Below are 19,146 nucleotides of genomic sequence, written 5' to 3'. Positions count from 1 at the left end.
AGGCAACGTTTTTCCAATCTTCTATTGTCTACTTTCGATGAGCTTGTGCAAATTGTAGCCTCAGTTTCCTCTTCTTAGCTGAAAGGAGTGGCACCCGGCGTGGTCTTCTGCTGTAGCCGAAGCCCATCTGCCTCAAAGTTCGACGTACTGTGCGTTCAGAGATGCTCTTCTGCCTACCTTGGTTGTAACGGGTGGTTATTTGAGTCACTGTTGCCTTTCTATCAGCTTGAACCAGTCTGGCCATTCTCCTCCGACCTCTGGCATCAACAAGGCATTTCCGCCCAGAGAACTGCCGCTCACTGGATATTTTTTCTTTTTCGGACCATTGTCTGTAAACCCTAGAGATGGTTGTGCGTGAAAATCCCAGTAGATCAGCAGTTTCTGAAATACTCAGACCAGCCCTTCTGGCACCAACAACCATGCCACGTTCAAAGTCACTCAAATCACCAACTGTGTGATGCCATCATGTCAATATGGACCAAACTCTCTGAGGAATTCTTCCAGCACCTTGTTGAATCTATGCCACGAAGAATTGAGGCAGTTCTGAAGGCAAAAGGGGGTCCAACCCGTTACTAGCATGGTGTACCTAATAAAGTGGCCGGTGAGTGTATATATATTAAATTTCATTTAGAAGTGTTTTTTACTTTTTTATGGAAATATATATACTGTATATTTTTTTCGAATGTTTAGCAACTTGAGCTGTGTCTGTGGGTTTAGTCTATAAGTTCTATTTATTTCAATTTTATATAAAATATTTCAGTTATTTATTTTTTATTTTAACATTAGGTTCATGTTGATGTTCCAATTTGCAAATATATTGTGGGAAAAAAATCGTGTTCAATGGAATTTTTTTAAACCCATAAATCTCAATATAACACATTTTAGAGCTATGATTGCAATACCGTGATACCGTGAAACCGCTGTATTTTTGCTTAAGGTTATCATACTGTCAAAATCTCATACTGGCACATACCTAGTATGGACAAGATAAAGTTGTTATCTTTCCCTACAGAAACCTGTCTGGTTGGTTTTTTTCCTCTTATACAGAATCCTAACGACGTTACTCATCAGCATCTCCTCCCTGGTGTCTCCTCGTCTTCGGGACGCCCTTGTTAGCCGGGCGGACGTTCTCCTTGGTGTTATGGATCAGTCCCACTATAATAACATGCGCAGAGTGGTGCAATTCCTCCGGAACATCAAGTACGGCCACAGGCCTCTGCTGGAAAAATGCAACCAGATTCTCTTGCACAACATTCCAAGACTGAATGCGGAGAACATCAGCATTTTCTTGGGGTTGTATCAATCCCTGCAGTTTAACAACTGTGACTTCAGACTGGCAGTGAAACAAAGGCTGATGGAACTGATAGATTCCAGCACAGACCCTTTTTCCTTCACCAAACTTTTTGCTGCGCTGGCACCAATGGCGAGTCAGGAGAGCAGAGATGGGTTGGTGTCATGACAAACAATTGGAATTTTACAGTTTTTTAGTGCTGTCCGTCATTTGTGCGGCTGTTGTATTCTTTACAGGTTGGAGAGCACAGCACTTCTTTTGGCTGATGAGTTCAGCGCACAGCAGGCGTTGGCCATCGCTGAAACATTAGAAGAGATTCAGAGCAGGAATTTAAGCCTGATAAACAAGTGAGTGCACTCTGTGTTATGTCATGTAAATTACAATGGTTCCTTTGACTTGTGTTTTTATGAATTACTATCAGTTGCTTGGTAGATTTTTTTAAGTTTAAGTTTTGTAGTAGAAAGGCATCTCATTGACGATTTAAGCATCCATCAAACACTCGAGCAGTGGTTCTTGAACGTTTTAAGTGGCATCATAATATGTATAATGACAAACATTAAAATTTACCGTAATTTTTGGACTATAAGGTGCACCTGACTATAAGCTGCCATCCACCAAATTTGACCTGAAAAGTGCATTTCTTCAGAGACAGCCACACCGGACTATAGGCCGCAGCTGTCCTCACTGTATTATGGGATATTTACTAAGGGTGTAACGGTACATGTAATAGTATTGAACCGTTTCGGTACGTGGTGCTTGGTTCGGAACGGACACGTACCGAACGAGTTTCTAACGTAATATAACCCTTACTTTTCTAGGCTGTGAGTCGATCGGGTTACAGGTTCTTTGTGTAGATTATATTTACACCGTCTTCTCTACTATAATGAGGACCAACACGGTAGGACAGTATAACCCAGAAACGTCAACGGCTCAACAACGTGACGAGAACACAGTGAAACGCGGGTTTTAGAGTCAATCAGCCAATGCACACCAGTCGCAGTGCGGCCGCGTGTTAGATGCGTCCCAGAAGCGGCTCAACACGACACACGCGAAAAGAACGGCTGACTTGTCTTTGTTGATTTACTGCTGTCTTCTCTGCTATAATAATAACCAACACGGCCCAGTGTTTAATACAAAAGCCTCCTACCACAACAAAACAAGTAGAAACTAATATTCACATAGGAACTAAAGTTATACAACATAAAATATACAATATATAAATGAATACTACATCACATTTGTAAAATATAAACACATAATAAAATAAATAATAGCCCATTTAAATAAAATGAAATGAGCTAAAACACCTGTAATTAAATAATAAGAGTAATACACACATCGTGCTTACACAATTATATTTATTAATTTCTGTGTGGCGCTTTAACTTGAGAAAATCCACCAATAAAGCTTTTGAAAACCGTTCATAAGAAAAAAAAAAAAGTTTCATTGAGGCATTTCATTTGTAAAATACATGTTAAAATCTTTGTCATTGGGATTCCTTTTCTCTTTAGCACAGGACTTCTTTTTTGTTCTTTCTTTCAGAAGGAAAGCTGACCAATACGCGGGGTCCGAAAGGCAAATTGTTGTTGGATTATCTTTCAATACCCGCTACTTTTTGAGCAGAATTCTAGCTTTGTATAGACCCTACCCACGACGTCACAAAACCACGTGCTCGCTGTATGGTTCCGTCCACTTGTCCGTCATTTTGTCTCTGTATTAGCATTGGTTTCAATTGATCGAGGAATTTAAAATGCATTTCATGGAAGACCCGGTGCTTTCTGATGCCGTAAACTCACTGGATGTGTTGCATAAAAGGCGTTATGTGGAAAAGCTTCGTTCTATACAGTCGCCAGATCCATATTTGATGCCCAAATCGATGTTTTTCGACCCACTGTCTTCGCCCTGTCTGCCTGACATCTGCTACGCTGATATTTACAATTATCTTGTCCACACAAAATCAGCCTATTCTCACGAAAATTTGAAAAACTTCAAGAGCTTGGAGGCTTATAAATACTTCGTTGCTGGTTGGGTGAAACAGGTCCTCGTCCACGAAAATTCGGCAGGAATCTATCTTGTGCTTGGAAAGGTGAGTTACGAAATTTTCAATTCAAAATCTTTTGTTATTGCTAACATCCACTGTCAAGTCTAATGTATTTCATGTCGTTTGTCAATGGAGTTAAGGCTTTTAATGTTTATATGGTTTAGCGATAGCACTCTCACTACATACATACGTGTATGTTGTCGGCGATTAGCCTAGCAATGATCTTAATTGTGGTTATTTGTCAGCCCAAAACCCTCTAAGTATATCTTAAATGCATCTTACCGGATATAAAATGACTACTACATAGTCTGTGGTGATTTTTTGGTGCCCAGTTTTCACGTCGAATTGCAGCCGTCCATTTCGCTCTCCTCTTTGGATCCCTCGGAATACGGTAAAACTTCAAGTCTCTCCTTCCATCTTCTCTGTTAGTGCAACCAACAGCCACACACGCCTTCACCATTTTGATTATTAATGTTAAGGAGCAGAAAAACACGCCGTAAATAGGAGGAATGTACGTAGCCGTAACAGGTTAACACTATGTTTTGACGGACAATTGGGCGGTACCATTCAGGAGAGCGGAGTTGTGACGTCACGTGGGTAGGGTCTATAGGCTAATGTTCCTATTGTTGAAAGGTGTGTAATAAACAACTAGCACATTTATATTTTGCATTTTGTTTTCTTACTGTACCGAAAATGAACCGAACCGTGACCTCAAAACCGAGGTATGTACCGAACCGAGATTTTTGTGTGCCGTTACACCCCTAATATTTACACCAAAGTATAATAACCGGTAACACTTTATTTGACAGTAGCGTCATAAGACAGTCATAATTATGACATGACACTGTCATAAGCATTAATGAATGCTTATGATAGATGTGATTTAGTGTCATCCGGCAAATTAACTCACTTTTGTATGGATGTACAAGATCCCAGCTGGACATAAATTGAGTTAGTGACAAAATAAGACAGATGACACTTAATGACATCTGTCAAGCAAAATAAAGTTATTACTACCAAAGCATTTGTAATTGCAATCATTTTCTGGGAGAAATTGAGCATTATCTGACAGAATTGCAGGGGTGCCAATACTTTTGGCCAGCACTGTATATAAATCTAATGCATTATTATTATATACAAATTGTATATGAATAAATGTTTGAAAACTATGTATAACCTTATGCACAGTTTGTATATTTGATTAAGCATTTTTTGCTTTTCGAACTGCAAAAGGTAAAAAGTACTTAAGTATTGAACACTTGGACACCAATCCTGAGTCACTTTGTGAGTCGTGCCGTCATACTGTACCATGACTGTCTTCTCCAGAATCGTATCAGTCATCCAAAGAAACCTTGATGTCTACAAGCCAGTGGAGATTGCCAGAATCGTTCAAGCTCTTTATCTGTTACGTTATCAGAATCCAGAACTTTTCATCAAATTAAGAAACATTTTATTGAGGTAAGCTGATGTTTGATATTCTTTTTAGAATACATCCCTCCGTTCAAGCTAAAAGGCTGAATTCTCTTAAGATTTTTAGAGCACAGCATCTTTCCACACGAAGTGACCATGCTGACCCGCGTCCTGTCCATGCTGCCTTCGCCACGGCTGGAGGACAGCGTGGTCTCGCGGTTGGACGCAATGGTGCCTCAGTGCAACCTCAACGACCTCAGCAGCATTTCCGTAGCCCTCGCCAAGTGGGTGCGCAACGACACATCCTACCGCCGTGGCACCCCCGGCAAATATGTGCGTCTGCTGCAGACCCTCAACCACTGCGGCCAGAACAGGCTGCAGACGGCTGACCGGCTGGACTTGCTGCTCGAGGACCTCAGATACATTTCGGGAGAATGGTTCGAGGAAATGCTGCTGGAACAGATCATGGCCACGCTGCAGAGGATGTCGGAGCAAATAAACTGGACCAATGTGCCAGATTTGTCCATTTTCTTAACCAGGTCTAATTTTCTCTGCGTACCCTTGATGGAGCGGATCGCCGATGTGGCCATTAGAGACATTGACAAGGTGCTTTTAAGGAGGAGGATGTAGGATGAATAGTACAATTTGAAGGGGAAAAAAATTGAATAAACTAATTCTCTGCCATTGACAGCGATAGATGTTCAATCCATTTGAATTGGAGTGAATGATCGCTGCTCCCTCCAAGTTGAAATAGATTAGACATCTATAGACGACAATGGCAGCCAATGAGTTAAGCGCATTTGAAGGAAAGTTAAAAAAAAAAAAAATTCTTTCTGGCAGTGTGTGATGACATCATTTGGAAAAAAATTATGTCATTTGGTGCCATTGATGTTGCCAAATTGTGGAATTCATAAGCAGTTAAATGTTTTCTGTTGCATTAAAAAAAAACTTCTACTTTTTTCTACATTAGCTTGATATGACCACTATCCATACTCCTCCTTTTTTTCTACCAACAAAAGTGTCAAAATTGACCTCAAGCATTCTCAGACCTAATTATTTTAAATCCAAGTTGTTGTCGGACAGGCCTGTTTTATAAACCAGACCAAAATTTAAAACATAATATTTTTATGATATGAGAAACTAGGTTACTTACAAGTTCATTGACCTGTTTTTCTTCTCTTTAAGATTCACCACTCAGCAACATATGCCACGCTGCTTCCCTTTTCTGTCCTCAATTATGATTCTGAAAGAGCAGACGAACTTTACAATGTTTGCATCCAGCGTTTAACTCCTCATATAGGTAAGTAAGCGTGCAGACTATCTCATTTCTTAGATAACGTTTGCGTTACAATACTATATATAACCAGGGTTATATAACTTGCACTACTTGTATTTTTGGATTCTTCCATGTTTTTGATGAAACACAATCTTGCTTGTCATTTTTAAGGAATCCACAGATCATACAAGTGTTTATTAATCACGCCATAAGGGTTTGCTATTCACATCCAGTGCATGTACGGTAATCTTTTTTTTTTTTTTTTTTTTAAGTAATTAGTTAGTTACAAATTACTTCTCCCAAAAAGTAATTGAGTTTGTAACTCAGTTACCTCATTGTAAAAATAATTAACGTAGCTTTTGGACTATAAGGCACAACTGACTATAAGCCGCCACCCACCAAATTTGACAGAAAAACATCATTTGTTTATAGATAAACCACACTGGACTATAAGCCGCAGGTGTCCTCAATGTATTATGGGATATTTACAACAAATGGTATTCACTGGTAATAATTTATTTGACATCAGCAACATACCACTGTCATAAGACCAAATGAACCACCATGAAGCTTTGAACCAATAGGCTGCAAAGTTTCATTGCTTCAAGAAGGTTCATTTGGCCATCACTGCTCCCTTTGGGGAGACAGTCAACCTCTGCTGCTACCTGCTGTTAACACTGTTGTCATCCAACATGCCTCCTAGCATGCATTGCAGCGCTACAAATGTAATTAACAATCAAAATTCATGTTCCATGCTAAATATTTCTTCATTTACTCTTCTTTGTTTCATTAATTGCTAGTTATAGTAACACCTTATTTGACAGTGGCGCCATAAGATAGTCATAAGACAATCATAATTATTAGAGATGTCCCGATCGATCGGGATGCCGATCACATCATTTTCAAAGTATCGGAATCGGCAAAAAAATATCGGACATGCCTTTTTTTAATATATATATATTTTTTAATTAAACCGTTTTTCTAATTGCATTTAACGTTACACTCATCCAGAGTCTTTAGTTTTGGCTTAACCTAGGGCTATCAAATTTATCGTGTTAACGGCAGTAATAACTTTTAAATGTTTAACGCAATTAATGCATGTGCTGCACTACCCACTCACGCATTGTCGCGTTCAATCTATAATGGCACCGTTTTACGTATACATAGTGTTAAAAGGCAACGTTAAATGAGTAGAGAGAAATTTGGCAGCCTTTGAAACTTTTTTTTAATTGGCTAAAGCCTTAGAATCCCTCTCTCATTAATTAGAATTCTCATGGAAGCAATGTGGGAAAGATTGGTAGTAGTTGATCTTTTTCTTAACACCCTATTTTATTTCCCAAAGCAGAGAAGATATATCAATCGGTACCACTACGCACAGTCATGGTTGCACTTCCCATCATGCATTTGGGCAGAGGTTAAATGGCTACAGTATCATTTACTGAAAGCTCAACAAATACACTAGATGGCAATATTTAGTCACAATATACAAGGTCACATTTATCCTTTAAGAATTACAAGTCTTTCTATCCGTGGATCCCTCTCACAGAAAGAATGTTAATAATGTAAATGCCATTTTGAGGATTTATTGTCATAATAAACAAATACAGTACTTATGTACTGTTTGTTGAATGTATATATTCGTCTGAGTTTTATTCATTTTTTTTCTTAATGCATTGCCAAAATGTATATGATCGGGAAAAATTATCGGGAACGATTGGAATTGAATCGGGAGCAAAAAAAAGCAATCGGATCGGGAAATATCGGGATCGGCAGATACTCAAACTAAAACGATCGGGATCGGATCGGGAGCAAAAAAACATTCGGAACAACCCTAATAATTATACGATATTACACTGTCATGAGCATTAATGAATGCTTATAACAGATGTCATTTAGTGTCATCCGGCAATTTATCTCAATTTTGAATGGATATAAAAGATCAGAGCTAGACATTAATAGAGTTAGAGACATAATTTGCCGGATGACACTTAATGACATCTGTCATAAGCATTCAGTAAGGACCATGATAGTGTCATGTCATAATTATGACGGTCTAATGACACCACTGTCAAATAAAGCATTACCTGGACTATAAGCCACAGGATTCAAAAAATGAGGGGAAAAAAGTAGCGATGTATAGTCCGAAAATTATGGTAGTTACTCAGCAAAGAAGCTGACGCTACTTTTCATTTTCTACATGTTATCGAATTATACATTCTATAACATCTTTCACATCAAAGATGTTTCTATTAACTATTTGGAGAATAAAGACACTTACACATACAGTATTTTAGAACATTTAGTATATATTTGGATCAAATATATTACAGTCTGTTAAGAAAACACAAATGTAAACTGACCATTAACCAGTGCAAATCTCTGTAACAATGTTAGGCCTAATCCACAAAAAGCAGAACACTATCCTTAAAAATTCCATAAAGTAACAATATTAAATATAATTCTTTTTAGAACGCTACCTTTGAAATTCCCTGGCCCATTCCCATTATCGCTAGCATTGAAGTGGGGCATGACCCACCCACCTGGCCAATCATCATCGCGTTTGCAACAGCGTCACCACCCCCTTCCTGATGTGTGAAAATCAGACATCTCGTGCTTCATTCAACCAAATTGTAGTAACATGCCCCATCACATCATCAGTAATGGTAAAGGCATTGCAAAGAGGGAAAAGTAATTCATAGATTACTTAGTACTGACTCTAATGCTGTTATTAACAACACTGTTTACATATGGCTCCATTTTTGTCTCACCAGTGATCTAAAAGCGGCATACCTTCAAATTCTGCTTGTCTGTCATTTTTATGAAGAATTCTATACCATTATAAAATTATGAAACTGCTTTATTTCACATGCACAGAAATCTTTGTTTAGGCTAATTAGTGTATTTTGCTCCACTCCACAAGTCTGATGCACGCTGTGAGCCAATGGGTACTAGCGTTGTCACTTGTTAGCAATTTTGCATCCGAGCATGTAAAAGTTTTGTCAGTGGAGCATGTACTTTGGACATCTAGCCTGATATACTGTATGTGATATCTATGAGGCGGACTACATTGTAGGGCTGGGCGATATGGCCTTAAGTAAGTATCATGGTAAATTGAACAGATTTACCTCGATAACGATAAATGATGATAAATTTGCCTAAGCGGAGTGTTATATAATTTGAAAATCTGAATCATTGCATGAAATACAAATTAACCATTTCTCTTTGATTTGTTTACCAGCTTTCAATTTAACAATTGTATATGCAGTCTAAACATAAACTAACTCTTGCTAGCTTATCGACTCCAGAGCCCTGAAACTAACAAATAAATTACAGACTAACTTAATTTGTTGAAATCAACTCCATCAACTAACTAAACCCCTGCTAAATCGAAGATTAAGCCTAATGTCAAAAATCCTGAACTTCCGGTCTAAAGCTATATTGCGCTTATGCCAATGAAACATTTAAGATTTTATGATGGCAGTAATGACACAGAACAAAGCAAGCACATACAGAAAAATAGCTGTGGCCATTAAACGGTCATATTATACTGGACTGTCTCAGGAAATTAGAATACACAATATTCTAATTTTTTGAGACAGTCCTGTGTATATATACAGGACTGTCTCAGGAAATTAGAATACACAATATTCTAATTTCCTGAGACAGTCAGGAAATACAATAGAATACACAATATTCTAATTTCCTGAGACAGTCAGGAAATTAGAATATTGTGTATTCTAATTTCCTGAGACAGTCCTGTATATATACACAGGACTGTCTCAAAAAATTAGAATATTGTGTATTCTAATTTCCTGAGACAGTCCAGTAGGCTTCACTGCTGGATTATACTTTATGCTTTACACTCATAGCTTTTATGATGGTATCAGAGAAATCACACACACACACACAGACAAAATAACTCATACTGATACATACTCATACATACTCAACATACTGATTGCTAGGTGCAGTCCGTGCCCAATCCACTCATTAAGTTCAGCAGTTTCGACAAGGTTAGAGCCACTATCCGACTAATCACGTTCATTTGTGGAGTTAGCAGCTAGTGTTAGCCTATGGCCTGGCTACCAGTAGAAAGCACTGAAAGCACCCTCTCCTGAAATCATGAGAACCGATGAGGACAGTGGGTTAAAGCCCGTCTGGAGGCCACCAAAAGTCTTAATGTTGGGTGAAAGTTTGGCGAAGCTCCCTTAAGCCCGACTCAATCACGTTTGCTTGTAGCGTTAGCCATCAGCGTTAGCCTACAGGGCTTCTGTTTGTTTGCGTTCTTGTTAACCACGTGACTTCATACGTAATCACACTGACTGCTTTCTTAAGGGGGAATGAACATAGCCGCACAACACGAAGTCAAAGCTGGAGGAAAAGATTATATTTTCTTGTTTTATTAAATTACCGAATTTACCGATATGGTCAAAATTACGTCGGTTATCATGAAGAATTTCGGTAACGGTAAATTTTTGGTATACCGCCCGGCTCTACTACATTGTACTGACACTTTCCTTAGATCATTATGACAGTTATGCCAACAAACGTAAATTTTAATTATTTAAAAATCAGGCGATTTTATTTTTATATTATGAAAATGGTAGAGGTTCATTTATTTTTTTTTGTGTGAGATTGTCCTATGCTCAATACGTGAAAGTTGAGAACCTTGCACAACCTTAACGCAAATATCCGTTTGTCCATGTAGGTTCCTTTGACCCTCATCTACTGGTTCTGCTGGCCTACTCTCTGGCGGTAGCAGACTCTTTTCCTGAGGAACTGGTCAAAGAAATCTTCAGTATAGATTTTCTAGGAAAACTTGACGCCCAGCTGGAAAGTACGTGCACAACTAATCCATACAGACGTGACAAAAGTACACTGTATGCTTGTTAAATAGCCCATTATATCATGGGTGTGCAGCGCTACCTGATGCCCTTAACATGCGGATCCGACTGCGGCTGATGGAGCTGAATCGCGCCGTGTGTTTGGAGTGTCCTGAATTTCGGGTTCCATGGTTTCATGAGGGTTATTGCCAGCATCTGCAAGAGAAAGGTGGGAGACAATGATTTTATGGGTGTGTTTGGTGGAAAACACTCCGGTGACTTGAAGTTTCGCCCTGAGACCCCCAATTTGGCCAAACTCAAAATTGTCCAATATGCTTGTATGATACATCATTGGTAAGTTTAAAATATCAATTTTCTGGGGGGGAAAAAATTTTGCACAGGAGGGCATGGAAAAAAAAAAAAAAAAAAATGTAAACAGCGAAACTCTATCTTGAGGTGAGAGCACGCGAGGGCAGAATTACAGACGCCATGACTTTAACGAGATGTTATCGCGTACTTACCTTGTTTCAATCCAAAAACTCCATGTAGCATGTATCACTGAGTGTCAAGACACAGCTGTGAATGGCCACAGCTGGATTTTGGGGGGATTTTATCGGCGAAACATGGTAATATAACAAGGGTTGCAATGCGGAAATCGCAGATATCAAGAAGTGGTCGAGATTTTCTTTTTCATATATTTACCCTTTTAAACGTTTTTTTTTTTTTTTCTTTGTTTGGATCCATTATTTATCATCTAACATATCGGAGAAAATGCGACAGTAACAAAAAAAAAAAAAAATACAATTAAGCGATAGTGGTGAGGTAGATAACCCGTGGCTTTTAATGGACACCATTTTTTTCAATGTGACGTAATTTGTTTAAAAGTTTTAAAATAAGCGGGTGAATAATTTTTTTAAAGTTTTTTTTTTAAAGCGAAATATTAGACATCTATTAATGATTCTAAGCTAAAAATGACAGACATTTTGAATAATAAAAATAATTATCTTCGTTTTATGGCTGTGTTGAAACAAAAGCGGTTACGCGACGTCTGTAAATGGGGATTTCCAGGGTAAAATGTACAGATTTAAAATAATTTGGGGGCTTAAAGACCATACGACATGAGAAAAAAAGTCTTAAATGGCATTATTATGTGAATTAGAATCATATTTTGAGAAGATTCGACTATATACAACAATTTAGCAAAGCGCAGATGACGAGAGATTAGTCTTTTAATCTGCCGGTTAGCCATGCCTACCATTATAGGGCTTTAGTTTCCGCAACAGGTGGATGACGTCAGCGGTAGACTGGGCTCATCGGTTTTACTATTCAGCCCATTGAGGGGGAATTATTCAGAACGAGGAAAACGCGACGAAGAGAGCCGCAAAATGTCATTGTTTCAGTCTCTCTACTCCAATATTTTTACAGGATATTCTTTTTATCCAAGTATTTTTCCCCAATAGCTATATAAATGGCTTGAGAAGGACCAGTCAGCCCGTCGAGGGGGAACTATTCACAACGAGGAAAACGCGACGAAGAGAGCTGCAAAATGTCATTGTTTCTGTCTCTTTACTTCAATATTTTTACAGGATATTCTTTTTATCCAAGTATTTTCCCCAATTGCTAAATAAATGGCATGGTCATGACAAATAACAGTCTTGTGCTAAATGGAATATGAAATCATAAAAATGCATTTATTCAGGACGACATGGCAAAATTACTCCATAATGGTCAAAACTGTCGACTTCACCTTTACTGTCGCACCTTCCGAACGATATTTTATGACACCTAAATCGGACATATGTCATTTCCCTTCCTCGGCTTCGGAGAATGTAAACAAACCAAAAGGCGTGACAGCTAGCCGACATGCTAACCCGAACAGAGTGATGTTTCAAAGTCTCCGAAGCGGAAAATCACACATAACTAGCCTGGATTATTTGACATGACGACTGGGTTGTCGATTGTCTTTGTGGATCGGCAAACCACCCGGCGGAGAGCAATTTACAGTTCGTTCCCCGGAGGAGGGTGTCTGCAGTTGTTGTGCAGCTAACGTGCTGCTAATGTGCATGAGGAGAGCTTTTTACATGCCTATCAATGATCAAACGTAAGTAGTCCTTTATTTAATGAAAGTTTGTGGTGTTTACTTTGTAATAGGTGTATTAATCTTTGACATAATAGCAGAGGTTGCGCTAGAGTTTTTCGTTGTCTGTCATTTTGACTGACAGGGTCATAAAAATCCGGTCATAATCTATTTTTACCCGTCAATTAAATTTTTTAAATGATGATAATGACATTGTGGTGACCCTTTGTTTGGCATAATTCACCTTCCGTACTTGTGTGTCCATTTGGCCGTGCGCGTTACTGGCTACGACAGTCACGTGACAGAGACACTTAGGAGCCGCGCGCGGTCCCCTCACTATCCACTCGCTCTCGCTATATGATTGGCCGAAGAGTCGAAATGCTCTCCCGTGAAATGCCCGTTTAAAAATGTTCCCGTTGTTACTTCTTGCGTTCGCTTATAAGTGCCCATTTAAAAAGGAAAAGCGATGGATGATACTACACACAGAGCGTATTATTAACAAATGTTAAAGTTGTATAATCATATAGCGAGAATAAGGAACGTCACTGACAAGCGCAGGCCCCCGCGAGTGGGGTCTAGGATAGTGCGCCTACAGCTAACAAGACTCTTAACATTGCATACCGCTTCAACATATTCAATAGTATTTAGTTTTCATTCATTTTAAATTAATATTCTGTCCGAACAAGCTTAACAGAGAATCCACACCGTGCCATCACACATCAAGCAGATGAATATGTAACTTTTTCTCCGCAGTGACAAAAACAGCTAACTGTGGCCCCAGTAGTTAGGTAGCCTACCATATGTAGCATATGGAACAATGAAATTAACAGTTCACCTGCTGTGGCCTGAAGTAGTCTCACACTTTCCTCCTGGTGCGCATGGACTTGAACTGCGTGCCCGCTTGTGCAGTCCCTGTTTTTTTCACCTCTTTTATCAACACAATCGTCGTTTTGGGGCTTTTTGAAGAAACTTCCGACACTCAGTTGCCTTGACATTTTTCAGAGTAAAGCCAACGACGTCATGCATCAAGAGAGACAATAGCTAATTAATAAGCTCACTCGCCACCCTGTGGTCTGGGGTGTGAATTGCAACCGGTCAAAATGACGGATGGATTTCAGTTTTTTCCGTCACCGTTTTAAAAAATCGGTCAACGACGGAAAATATTCGGTTAACGCGACCCCTGCATAATACTAAACAAGATGTTTACTCACTTCCTCGTAAGTCCAATGGTCCCACAGTAGTCGTCGGGTTTGTTTTGGCCAATATCCACGGTGAATGGGAACCTTTTGAAACTCCAAAAAGGCACATACGCCTCTCCCTCATACAGAATGATTTTTCTGCAGCCGTTTGGCTGGCGTGATGCGAAAAATACGTATTAATCCGTAAAATCAGCTGAATCCTTCGTCCTCATACACAACAGTACGCTGTATAGTGAAGAGGACGCCTTCTACCATACACGTCACAGCGCCCTCCTCCTCAATGCAAGACCGAAGCCGGAAGTCACTCATTTTCATGGCGCGGGATTCAAAAAACTAAATGAATATAGCGATTGCTTCCACACACATCCAAGCGGTCCATATCATTCAGGAGCATAAAATGCCGCGTGTATTATGAAATAAACATGCTTTTTCGTGTCACATGCACTTTAATGCGGCATGAATCTGCTATGGCAGCATATAGACATACTGTTTTATCAAACACAACACTTGTTTTGGCTTAAAATACAGCAGTTTCTTTTAAAGAGGAGTGCAAGCGCAGAAACTGTTTTTTCAGTCTTGTCTGTGTTTTCCGCTGGTGGCATTTGTAATACTGTATTTCCTGGACTAATAGTCCGACTTTTTTCCATAGTTTGGCTGGGCCTTTGATTTATACTCAGGAACAACTTATAGGTTTTTCTTTCATTTTGACACCTGGGAGATTGTTATGCTGTGTTGTTTAGACTATAGTTATCTAAAAATAATAAGAATGTACCATTAACAAACCTCTTTTTTTGCCTGTTGTTCTCCATTTTATAATCATTACTTTAAAATAGAAATTCTGAATTTTTGACATTAGGCTTAATTCTCGAGTTAGTGGGGGTTTAATTAGTCGATGGAGTTGATTTCAACAAATTCCGTGCAGTTTGTCAGTTATTTGTAAATTTCAGGGCGTCGGAGTGGCTAAGCTAGTGCGAGTCAATGGTGCCTGCTTAGCATGCCAATAAAAACGTTTAAACGGATCTAACGTAGTCAAATGAATTCAAAATGCAGATAATTGTTTGAAATAACCATACAGCCACAACAATGTCACAACAAACTGCTGTAATTCATTTCATTCTGCAGAACTATTTTTTTAGATGCGTATTGCGACCACAATAGAGAGGAGTGCTTTAGCCACTTGTGCTCAGTCTGCTGGGGAGTCCCTTTTCTCATGCGTGCATATGTCGTTTTTTATTGGCATGCTAAGCAGGCACCATTGACTCGTGTTAGCTTAGCCCCGAAACTTACAAATAAGTGACAAACTGCACGGAATTTCTTCAAATCAAGTCCACTAAAACCCTCGCTAATTCAAAGATCAAGCCTAATATCAAAAATTCTGAACTTACCCTTTAAGGTATGTTTGTTCTTGGTTTATGAACAAATATAAAATTGTCCCCAAAAAATGCGACTAATACTCCAGTGCGACTTGTTTTTTTTTTTTTTTTCATCTTTATTGTCAATCCCTTGGCTCGTGCGACTTATACTCAGATGCGACTTAAAGTCCAAAAAATATGTTAAATAAGCTGTCAAATCTCTGTCCAGGGAACAAGTTGATCAGCCCTGTGCAAAAGCAAATCCACAAATTGTTGGGCGAGGTCCTTGGTGGTTTTCATTTTGTCCAAGTCGCAGAGGTCACGCCGTATTTTTACACCGTAGGTAAGTCATAGAGCTACAACTGTCATTGATAGTATTCTCATTTTTTTTCAACAATCAAATGCTCAGGTAGGAACAGATGCACTTTACATGTCACATTTTTAAAAACATCATGTGGACCCTTTCTGCCCTCAGACTTTGAATGTATTCTGGACAAGCAGCTACAGCCATTGCCTTACGGTGAGCCGAGAACTCTGCAGATCTTTGATAAAGGAAAGATCCACTGGGGGTTGAGTTCACAGGAGAAAGACAGGAATGAGCTTCCACCTGGAGCACAGCGGTATGAAATTAATGCTAAAGACAGGCAATTTTTCAGGCATGAAAATCACTCACCTTTCGGCGAAGTTCGCCGTTTTGAAGTAAAAAAGGGTGACCTACGTGAATTGTGTAGATCCGAGGTGAAACTTTGTGGGGGTTAGGGTTACCAGTGTCACGGTTTACCATGGTATCAAAACGTCGCGGTTTCAAAACCACTAAAATGATCTGTCACACCGTAGTACGGGATTCGCTATTATTTTTCGTGTGTCAAAAATACAGCTAAAAGTGCCACGGCAGCGCTCAACCCTTCCCGCTTTTGTTGCGGTGTGTGTCAGTGACGCAATTCCAAACCCAAAAACAAAACACAAGACGTACTTTTCTTCAATTTATTGAGCTCTCAAATCGTGGTAACTGAAATATACAAAATGAATACATCTAAAACGTTGTACAATAGTATTTTTCCATGTGTGAGTAGCTTCAACAGATTAGCACCATGAAAAAGTTCGCCAAAAACAAAACACATTTTCCTTTCAAATTCAATATAAAAACTAATTAAAAACTTACAAAGACGAATGTTAGCTTAGGCTTAGCTTGGAGAGCAACTTCGTCGAGGTTTTAATTTAAGTCTCACAGCCGCTGAGAGAGGAACAAGCTTGAAGTGGAAAAAAAGGATAGCGTCAAAGATCGCTAATTGCGACAGATGATCTTGCCCTAAGCACAAATTCACGTTCGCTGGACGAGGAGAGGTCTCAATCCCAATATTTTTTCAGATGAATGCATTTGCCAGCATATTGAATTTGGTGGGTAATGTTTTCAATTAGAGTTGTTCCGATCATGTTTTTTTGCTCCCAATTCGATCGTTTTAGTTTGAGTATCTGCCGATCCCGATATTTCCCGATCCGATTGCTTTTTTTTTGCTCGCGATTCAATTCCAATCATTCCCGATAATTTTCCCCGATCATATACATTTTGGCAATGCATTAAGAAAAAAATGAATAAAACTCGGACGAGTATATACATTCAACATACAGTACATAACTACTGTATTTGTTTATTATGACAATAAACCCTCAAGATGGCATTTACATTATTAACATTCTTTCTGTGAGAGGGATCCACGGATAGAAAGACTTGTAATTCTTAAAGGATAAATGTGACTTTGTATATTGTGACTAAATATTGCCATCTAGTGTATTTGTTGAGCTTTCAGTAAATGATACTGTAGCCATGCCCAAATGCATGATGGGAAGTGCAACCATGACTGTGCTTAATGCTACCAATTGATATATCTTCTCTGCGTTGGGAAACAAAATAGGGTGTTAAGAAAAAGATCAATTACTACCTTGCTTCCCCACATTGCTTCCCACAATATTTCTAATCGTAGGGAGAGGGATTGTAAGGCTTCAGCCATTTAAAACAAGGCTTCAAAGGCTGCCAAAATTCACTCTACTTATTTTACGCTGCCTTTTAGCTCTCTACATAGGTAAAACGGCGCCATTACAGATTGAGCGCGACAATGCGTGAGTGGGTCATGCAGCGCATTCATTAATTGCGTTAAATATTTTAACGTGATACATTTTTTAAAAAATTAATTACCACCGTTATCGGATAAATTTGATAACCCTTCCTTAAGCCTAAACTAAAGACTGGATAAGTGTAACATATTATGTCTGTAACGTTAAATACAATTAGAAAACGATTTAATTAAAATATATATTAAAAAAAGGCATGTCCGGTATTTTTTTGCCGATTCCGATACTTTGAAAATGCCGTGATCGGACCCGATCGATCGGCATCTCTAGTTTCAATCCTTTTCATGTTTTGCGGTATAACAAAGAGACTGCCATCTGTTGCAGCTTGTGTCGAACACTGCCACAGCTAGCCAAATCTCCGGTGAAAAAATAGCTCCCGTTAAGTTAGCGTCAAGCTTGTGTATTTAACGGTAATGTAAAAGAAGAAACACAAGCTTGTTTCTAATATCACTGTATTTGGTATTTCAGGGACGTGTGGCGCCTTTTTTTTCCAGTGTGACATTCGTGCAGTGTTGAACACCTAACTGGTTTAGCTTCAAAGTAAACTTTGTTTCTAAATAAAACATGGCCAGCACAAAGTATATGTGTCTGTGGTGCCTCCTGCAGATTACTGAAACACAGTGTGGTTCAACAGAGCTCAAACAGTATTTTGTTGGGTTGTACAGTGTACCGGTGTTCGGCAATTCCTTGCTACGCAGCGAAACGTCCTACGCAATGCTCAGTGCTCTTGCGTAAACATTCGCACGCATGCGCACATCAGTTAAAAGCGGCGAGTACTCACTGTTTTTGTTTTTATTGAGTTTTTTATTACCTTATTTTATTACCTCAAAAATACTTTTTACATATATTACCCTCCAATACTTTTAACTAGAGATGTCCCGATCGATCGGGTCCGATCACGTCATGCCTTTAATATATATGTATATTTTTTAATTAAATCGTTTTCTAATTGTATTTAACATTACAGACATAATATGTTACACTCATCCAGAGTCTTTAGTTTAGGCTTAAGGTAGGGTTATCAAATTTATCCCAATAATGACGGTAATTCATTTTTTAAAAAATGTATCACGTTGAAATATTTAAGGCAATTAATGCATGCGCTGCACAACCCACTCATGCATTGTCGCGCTCAATCTGTAATGGCGTCATTTTACCTACATAGAGAGATAAAAGGCAGCGTAAAATGAGTAGAGTGAATTTTGGCAGCCTTTGGAGCCTGTTTTTAATTGGCTAAAGCCTTTCAATCCCTCTACCTATGATTAGAAAAATCATGGGAAGCAATGTGGGGAAGCAAGCGGATCTTTTTCTTAACCCCTTATGTTATTTACCAACGCAGAGAAGCTATATCAACTGGTAGCACTACACACAGTCATGGTTCCTCTTCCCATCATGCAGTTGGGCATTGCTACAGTATCATTTACTGAACAAATACACTAGATGGCAATATTTAGTCACAATATACAAAGTCACAAGTCTTTCTATCCGTGGATCCCTCTCACAGAAAGAATGTTAATAATGTAAATGCCATCTTGAGGATTTATTGT

General features: G+C 38.9%; 1 protein-coding gene across 2 annotated transcripts in view; it reads left to right on the top strand.

Moving 5' to 3' along the window:
• Positions 1-19,146, top strand: part of fastkd1 (FAST kinase domains 1) — a 30,087-nt gene that overhangs the window by 9,265 nt on the left and 1,676 nt on the right. For both annotated transcript variants that reach the window (XM_057852950.1, XM_057852949.1), the window contains 9 exons: positions 1,048-1,446; positions 1,528-1,638; positions 4,659-4,790; positions 4,862-5,348; positions 5,928-6,042; positions 10,727-10,855; positions 10,939-11,070; positions 15,699-15,812; positions 15,945-16,089. In XM_057852950.1, the coding sequence (XP_057708933.1) occupies positions 1,048-1,446; positions 1,528-1,638; positions 4,659-4,790; positions 4,862-5,348; positions 5,928-6,042; positions 10,727-10,855; positions 10,939-11,070; positions 15,699-15,812; positions 15,945-16,089 (1,764 nt within the window). The remainder of the gene's footprint in view (positions 1-1,047; positions 1,447-1,527; positions 1,639-4,658; positions 4,791-4,861; positions 5,349-5,927; positions 6,043-10,726; positions 10,856-10,938; positions 11,071-15,698; positions 15,813-15,944; positions 16,090-19,146) is intronic.

The sequence above is a fragment of the Corythoichthys intestinalis genome, chromosome 12 (genome assembly GCF_030265065.1).
Source record: "Corythoichthys intestinalis isolate RoL2023-P3 chromosome 12, ASM3026506v1, whole genome shotgun sequence".
NCBI classification, from domain to species: domain Eukaryota; kingdom Metazoa; phylum Chordata; class Actinopteri; order Syngnathiformes; family Syngnathidae; genus Corythoichthys; species Corythoichthys intestinalis.
This window is presented reverse-complemented; position numbering and strand designations above follow the sequence as displayed.